The sequence below is a fragment of the Polistes dominula genome, unplaced genomic scaffold (genome assembly GCF_049000335.1).
Source record: "Polistes dominula isolate Pdom_NZ unplaced genomic scaffold, Pdom_raw_medaka contig_418, whole genome shotgun sequence".
Taxonomy (NCBI): Eukaryota; Metazoa; Arthropoda; class Insecta; order Hymenoptera; family Vespidae; genus Polistes; species Polistes dominula.
In genome coordinates, this window is record NW_028301091.1 from 189,576 (window position 1) to 197,377 (window position 7,802).

Consider the following 7,802-nt stretch of genomic DNA (forward strand, 5'->3'; position numbering starts at 1 on the left):
GGACCTTTTGTGATTATATGATGTTTCACCGTGTGGCTGATGGGTTTCCTTGAAGTTGGTTTCGTTAAATCTGCGTACTCCCTAAAAAGTTCTAAATACGGACTATTACAGTTAATGGTCAAAATGGTTGGAACGTCAATATTTACTAATTCTGCTTTCCTAGAAAGCAATGTATTGCCGTCCAACAATTTTTTGTTTCTTAAATCAGGTAATAAATTATAAAAATGCAAGAAATCGGCGCCTATTATTGCTTTAGAAACATTCGCTATAATGAATCTCCATGAAAAATCTCGACGGAATCCAAGATTTAAGTTTAAAAGTTTTTTTCCGAATGTGTCTATTTCTGCACCATTTGCCGCGTATAACTTACACGTATTGTCTTTGGTTTCACTTATCGAAGTACGTGGAATCACTGAGACGTCTGCACCAGTGTCTATCAGAAAACATGCTCCTGTTCTCCTATCATTTACCATGAGGCGCAGGTTTCTCGTCGCGTCGTCAACTGCCTCTATTTGAGACGCTTGCATTAGTTTTCCGAAGGCTTTCTTTTATCCGGGCCTGTCCACTTGCACGGGGGTCTGCACTTCCACGATTGTTCCGCGAATTTCCAGTGGTAATAACATAGGCCGTCATTGTTTCGGTGTTTGCTTGATGATCGGCTTCTACTTCGGGATCTTCCGCGGAAACTTCGGTACCTTCTTCTGCCGCGCATCAATTTTTCCATCTTCTCTGTTAGTTGATCGATTCTCCGATTGATTTCTGCTACGTCGCGATTGGTTGTTGTTTGAGCGGTACTTCTTATTGGCGCTGCTTCAGTAATGGCGGCCGTTTCCTGCAGACGCTCTCTCTCGAGTGATCTGTCACCCATTTCCGCTAACCTTGCGGGTGACGTATTTTCGTCTGCAATGGCCAGGATCTCTTGTGCCCTGGTTGGCATCCTTTGCATCCATAATGTTAGGAGCATTTTCTCGCTAACACTATCTCCTGCTAAGCGTTTCATTTCTCTCCAAAGATCGGAGGGTTTTTTGTCTCCTAATTCCACTCCCATTAACAATCGCCTTAGCCGTTGTTCGTCGGATTTAGTTAGTCTCTGTACTAAGGCTTCTTTTAGATGTGTGTACGTACATTGCTCGGAGGGGTTGGCAGGGATAAAAGTCAAAGAGCACTCTTATCAGCGTGGTATCCAAACTTCTTACCACCGCTGACACTTTTACGGCATCCGATTTAACGTTGTACGCCGCGAATTCCTTTTCCAACATCACGAACCATAAATTTGGTTCCTCTTCCAAAAAGGATGGAAGATTTACATTTCTAAACTCACTCGCTTTGACTTCCTTTGTGTCGCAGGTATCGGTATCTGGCCACGTTGGCTTCGCTGGCTGATTGTGCCATTGTTCTTCTTTTTATTATTTTTTTTATTTTAGTTTTTGTATTATTTTTTTATTTTTTTACGCGGACGTTCCCGGGTTTCGGCACCAATTTACTGTAGAGGGTTTCTCTATAGTAAAGATAATATTAGACTGAATTTGTTTTATGTTCTTTATTGTTAGGATGCGACTTGCTTTCCTTTGTTGTACACTTCTCGACGGCTACGCACAGACTGTACTCGTCTGGTGACCACACTTGCTAGCGTGGTTCCCTAGCCTTCTAGTAACTTAGATGGCGCGACCATCGGTCGTACCGCTACAGTCGTCTCGCCGGTCACTCCATCTATCGGCATACAGCTAGCGACGATCGCATACCCCCTCCATTGGGCTACCACTGACAATAAACGGACATCCCCTCTAACGATTTACGGCAGCAGGACCGTACTCGCGTGATCAAGAACCCAACGCACGGCCATATACTCGTGCAAAGGAAATTTTTATAATATCATAAATTCATTTGAGTAGATTTCGAAGAGTAGAATAGTTAATAACGGTTCGTGATGGCATCGCAAAAACAGCTCGAACAGCTCGAACAAAAACGGCTAGTTTTAGAATCGGGTTTAACACACGTCGAAAATCTAATCCATGAAGGAAATCTAAGTAAACAGGAAATAAGAAGGCGTTACGAACGACTTACTCAGCTAGTAGAGAAATACGAGACCTTGTATGAAAAGTGCGTTACTGCTATCAACGAAGCAGGAGGAGTCGATAGTTTAACTCCAATCATAGAGAGATATTGCGCGATCGGAGACAAACTTCATTCAAACGATACCGCCACAGTTAACAACCCGAATAACGCTGACGAAAGCAACGATATCACGAAAACCCGCGATCAACAAATACCATTACGGCGCATTGAGATCCCGCAATTCGACGGGAATATAGGGAAATGGATCCCATTTAAATCTAGCTTTTTAACCCTCGTAGACACGCGTCGTAGTGATATATCGGATTTAGAAAAACACGTATACCTTCGCGACTCCCTTCGCGGCGAAGCCCTTCAAACGATCGAACATTATCAATTAACTGGGGAAAAATATAAGGACGCGTGGGGAGCTTTACTGAAGGCGTTCGATGTACCACGGATACTATTAGCTCGGGTAATCGACGCGTTAATCGACATACCCCGACCGAAGGCCGGATCAGCAAAGGACGTAACTGCATTCTTGAACGAACTGCGTTCTCACATCTCCACACTCGAGACATTTAATGTAAGTTCGGTGGTCTGGCCAGTACGCCTCGCTGAACGCGCGTTACCCCCCGAAATGCTACAAGAATGGAATAAACAGATAGATTCCGACGAATATCCGACTATCGAGCAATTCTTTAATTTTTTAACCCGATATGCGCGCGCGTGTGCTCCGCTGGAGACGTCATCAACATCCGCGAACCTCGAGCCCCACGCGAAACGTGGATATCCCGAGAAGATGAATTTACGACCACGAAAACGACAGGACACACGTCCGACACGCACATTTCTTACTCGTACCGTGATGAAGTGTATTCTTTGTAGACGAGCTGACCACCCTTTATATCGCTGCCCTCGATACAATAACATGACGAAACAAAATAGATTGACAGTGGTCAAACGTCATAGATTATGTCAGAATTGCTTACGGACGCATCGAGGTCCATGGAACGCTTCCCATTGCCAAATCTGTAAACGACCCCATCATACATCACGACATAGGAATACTAGCCAACGGAAGGCCGCGATACAGAAGACCACGACCTCCGCGAAGCAGGAGACCGCGTCAACATCCCAAACTGAACCCACCCCCACGTGACTCACTCCGATCTTTAATAGCAACGCGCGCGGTGTACCGAATCAACTCCTTATGAGCGCGATGTGCCGCGTAAGAAGGAAAGGCGGAACTTTCAGACTATGTCGGGCGCTATTAGATACGTGTGCCGCCGCACACTTCATCACCGAGAAAGTCGCGAGAGACCTACGTTTGCCGATCAAACCATATTCGATCCCTATTCACGCTATCAACGACACCACAACTCAAACGACGGGCGTTATCGAGATAAACATTCGATCACTAGATAACGAATATAGTCGAAACCTTTCACTACTTATCGTTCCAAAGATAGCTGATCAGGTGCCCAGCGAAATCTTCCCGCGAGAACTCATTAAAAGCCCGTCCGATCGAAAACTTGACAGATCCTCAGTTCCATTTACCACGACCGGTCGATATCTTGATAGGTTCTGGAGTAACACTAGCGCTCATGACAATAGGACAAGTTTCTTTATCACCAGGACGCGGCGATCTGATACTCCAGAAAACACGATTAGGTTGGGTAGTCGCCGGGGGAATCGAATCTAACGATCATAAGAGAAATCATACGTTTTTTGCGACAACCGAATTGAAGGAACAATTAGAAAAATTTTGGTTATTGGAGGAAGCGAATATAACGCGATCGGAGTCGGAAAACGAAATAGACTGCGAAAATCATTACGTCTAAAACACCAAGCGCGATGAATCAGGGCGATATATTGTGCGTTTACCTTTTCGCGAAGAAGGAGACCGCGTCGACATCGCAAATGAACCCACCCTTACGCGACTAACACCGAGTCTCATGTCAATTCGCACGGTGTACTGAATCAATTTCTCCTGAGTATCATGTATCGTGTAAGAAAGGGAGACGGAACTCTCAGACAACGTCGGGCGGTATTAGATACGCGTGCCGCCGCACACTTCATTACTGAGAATTTCGCGAAAGAGTCACGCTTACTGATCAAATCATATTCGAGTTCCATGCACGCTATCAACTATACCAGAACTCGATCGAAAGACGTTATCGAGATAACCATTCGATCATTAGACGATAAATATAGGCGGAACTTTTCGCTACTCATCGTTCCTAAGATAACGCGATCGAATTCAGTAAACAAAATAGAAGGCAAAGTCATTATGTCTAAGTTGCGAAACACTATGAATCGTAAAGATATATCGTGCGTGTTCCCTTCGGCGAAGAAAGCCACGATTACAGTCACCTACGCGGTATAGTCAGTTCCGTAATCTCCGGAAGAAATTACACGCGAATATCGAACTCCGGAAGGAATATGAACAGATTACACATAAATACATCGATTTAGGATATATGTCGATCGTCAAAAACGAACCTATAGGAAGTTGCTATCTTCCCCACCACGCGGTTATCAAATCAGCTAGCACGACAACAAAGGTACGGGTCGTATTCGACGCCTCCGCGAAAAATGATAAGAGACTTTCTCTCAACGACACCTTATTAGTCGGACCTACAATACAAGACACATTAGTAGAACATTTATTACGATTCCGGACATATCGGTACGTATTAACAGCGGATATTGAGAAAATGTATCGGCAAATATGGATTCATCCAGACGATCGCCAATATCAACGGATATTTTGGTGACATAACGAACAGATTCGCACGTTCGAACTTAATACGGTAACATTCGGAATAGCGTCAGCACCGTTTCTTGCCATACGAACCATCAAACAACTCGCGAAGGATAAAGGTGCTAATTATCCACTCGGAGCCGAAATACTTAACCGCGATCTATACGTAGACGACCTCATTACGGGAACTGATAATGTCGAAACCCTCGGAAGGATACGCGATCAGACTATTGAAATGTTAAAACGAGGCGGTCTTAATATATGACAGTGGGCGTCTAACTTCCGACCGGTACTCGAAAATTTAGACATAAAAAACATCGATGTCGAGCTCTGCTCTGGGGAAAATCCTATTTTAAAGACACTCGGTATTTCATGGAACGCACATCATGATTGTTTAATTTACTCCGTCGCGCCAGTAGATATTCGCGAAAGAATTACCAAGCGACGAATTTTATCCGAAGTCGCAAAGATCTTTGATCCACTCGGACTTCTAGGACCCGTCATTCTAACAGCCAAAATCTTCATCCAAGACTGCTGGAAAACACACGTCGACTGGGATGAATCGGTACCCAATACGTTACACACCTCGTGGATAGAGTTCGCAGAACAATTGACATTAATTGACAGTTTAACGATAGAAAGACGCATCACACTCGACGACCCGATTGACGTGCAGGTGCATGGTTTTTGCGACGCGAGTCAATCTGGTTACGGCGGCTGCTTATATGTAAGATCGCGAGATGAATTCGGTAACACATATGTACGTCTACTTTGCGCGAAAGGTCGTGTCGCTCCCCTTAAGGATACCACTATACCACGTTTAGAGCTATGCGGAGCATTAGCACTCGCGCGATTATATAGAGAAGTCCGAACTGCCGGCGGATTGAAACCCGACAAGATAACCTTTTGGTCCGATTCGATGATTGTACTGGGTTGGCTGAAAAGAGACTCCAATACGTTAAAATTATACACGGCGAATCGCGTGCGCGAAATACATGATATCTGTGAAAATATCACATGGCGACATGTGCGATCCGAGGACAACCCAGCGGACGCTTTATCTAGGGGACAACTTCCGCGCGATTTTTTGAGGAACGAGGCATGGTTCCATGGACCACCCCGGCTCGCGCGACCAGAGACTGAGTGGCCCAACCCGACGGAAGGGGAAATTCTCGAATTACCGGACGTAAAGAGATTGTCGGTTTTAACGACGCGAATCGAATCCGGAAATGTATTTCAGCGATTCTCCGATTACGCGCGATTATTGAAAATTGTAGCTCGATGCCGACGATGGCTTAAAACTAACTCGTATAAGGGAGAATTGTCGACGGCGGAAATAACAGAAACGGAACGACGCGTTTTAAAGATCGTACAAGGCGAACAATTTCACGCCGAAAGGGAAAGAGTAGAAACAGCGGGGGAGTCAAGAGCACAAGACTAGCCGCGTTAGATCCGATCCTCGACGAAGAAGGCTTAATTCGAGTGGGGGGCCGACTTCGAAACGCGAATTTAAGTTTCTATGAGAGATGTCCGATATTATTGCCCTCACATCATCACGTCACTGATCTCCTTATCCGAAAATTCCACGAACAAAATTTTCACGCTGGCATACAGACTACCCTCTATGCTCTTCGACAACGGTTTTGGCTTCTCGACGGTAAGAATCAAGTGCGAAGAATCGTACGTCATTGCGTGCGTTGCATTCGATTCCGTGCATCCGGCATCCGATATAAAATGGGGGATTTACCAGGCTCTCGAGTGCAGGAAACCACTGCATTCTCCCAGGTCGGAGTAGATTTTTTCGGGCCGATCTACGCGAAGGAAAAGAAATACCGTAATAAGGGTCGCGTTAAAATATACGGGTGTATCTTCATTTGTATGACTATAAAGGCGGTACACATTGAATTAGTCAGCGATCTGACTACGGATGCTTTCTTGGCCGCGTTCAGGCGATTTGTGGGTCGAAGAGCTGTTCCAACTCACGTTTATTCTGATAACGGAACCAACTTCGTCGGGGCTAATAACCAGTTAAGGGAGCTATACGCCCTGATGGAATCGAACGAATATAAAACTAAGGTCCGTGATTTCGCGATAGATCATAGGATATCGTGGCATTTCAATCCACCCCTCTCACCTCACTTTGGCGGTTTATGGGAAGCAGCGGTCAAATCTTTCAAACATCACTTTAAACGGGTCGTCGGTGAACTTCTCTTCACGTATGAAGAACTAACTACCTTCGCGATCGAAATCGAAGCTATTTTAAATTCACGCCCATTATGCCCCATCTCGTCAGATCCGAATGACGTGACAGCACTAACACCCGCACATTTTTTAGTTGGAAGACCTATTACGACATTACCGGAGGAAGATTATGTTCAAACTCCAGCCAATCGACTGTCCTCCTGGAAACATATCACGAAAGTGCGACAAGATTTCTGGCGACGCTGGCATATTGAGTATCTACGAGAACTGCAGAAACGACAAAGGTGGATACAACCCAAGCAGAAAATCGAAAAGGATACCGTCGTCGTTCTCATCGACAAGAATCAACCTTGCATGAGATGGCCGTTAGGCCGGATCGTGAACATACATCCAGGAGAAGACGATGTAGTACGAGTGGTCACCGTGAAGACGGTCCACGGAATTGTCAAGCACAATGTAACAACTATTTGTTCATTGTTAAATCATTGTCTTTAAGACCCAACGGTTCCCTTGTACGTACAAGAAAGTCGCCTGGCCAGCGATAATTCGAGAATGCTGACTAAGTCAGCAAAAATACGCTGAGCGATTCAGCGAATACGTCTAGCGTTATATCATACACAATCAAATGAACATGTTCGATAACTTATACAACTAGCGATATACTTAACTGATTCAATGACCTAGGTCGAAAGCATTGTAAATCGATGATAATAAGCGCACAACACAACACATGTATTAAGAATATCATTGATCGTTACACTCTCAACGGGGGAGTATGTAC

At 44.9% G+C, this 7,802-nt stretch overlaps 3 protein-coding genes across 3 annotated transcripts; 2 read left to right on the forward strand and 1 right to left on the reverse strand.

Annotated features, from left to right (window-relative positions):
• Window positions 1-526: 526 nt before the first annotated feature.
• On the reverse strand, window positions 527-1,048 carry LOC149031282 (uncharacterized). Its single transcript, XM_089176386.1, has one exon. The coding sequence runs from the start codon at window positions 1,046-1,048 to the stop codon at window positions 527-529; it is 522 nt and encodes a 173-aa protein (XP_089032512.1).
• Window positions 1,049-4,786: 3,738 nt separating this feature from the next.
• On the forward strand, window positions 4,787-6,260 carry LOC149031283 (uncharacterized). Its single transcript, XM_089176387.1, has 2 exons — window positions 4,787-4,828; window positions 5,088-6,260. Exons 1-2 carry the CDS (start codon window positions 4,787-4,789, stop codon window positions 6,258-6,260), a joined length of 1,215 nt encoding a protein of 404 aa, XP_089032513.1.
• A 293-nt stretch (window positions 6,261-6,553) lies between these two features.
• On the forward strand, window positions 6,554-7,516 carry LOC149031284 (uncharacterized). The gene has a single exon (XM_089176388.1). It carries the CDS (start codon window positions 6,554-6,556, stop codon window positions 7,514-7,516), a length of 963 nt encoding a protein of 320 aa, XP_089032514.1.
• The last annotated feature ends 286 nt before the right edge of the window (window positions 7,517-7,802 follow it).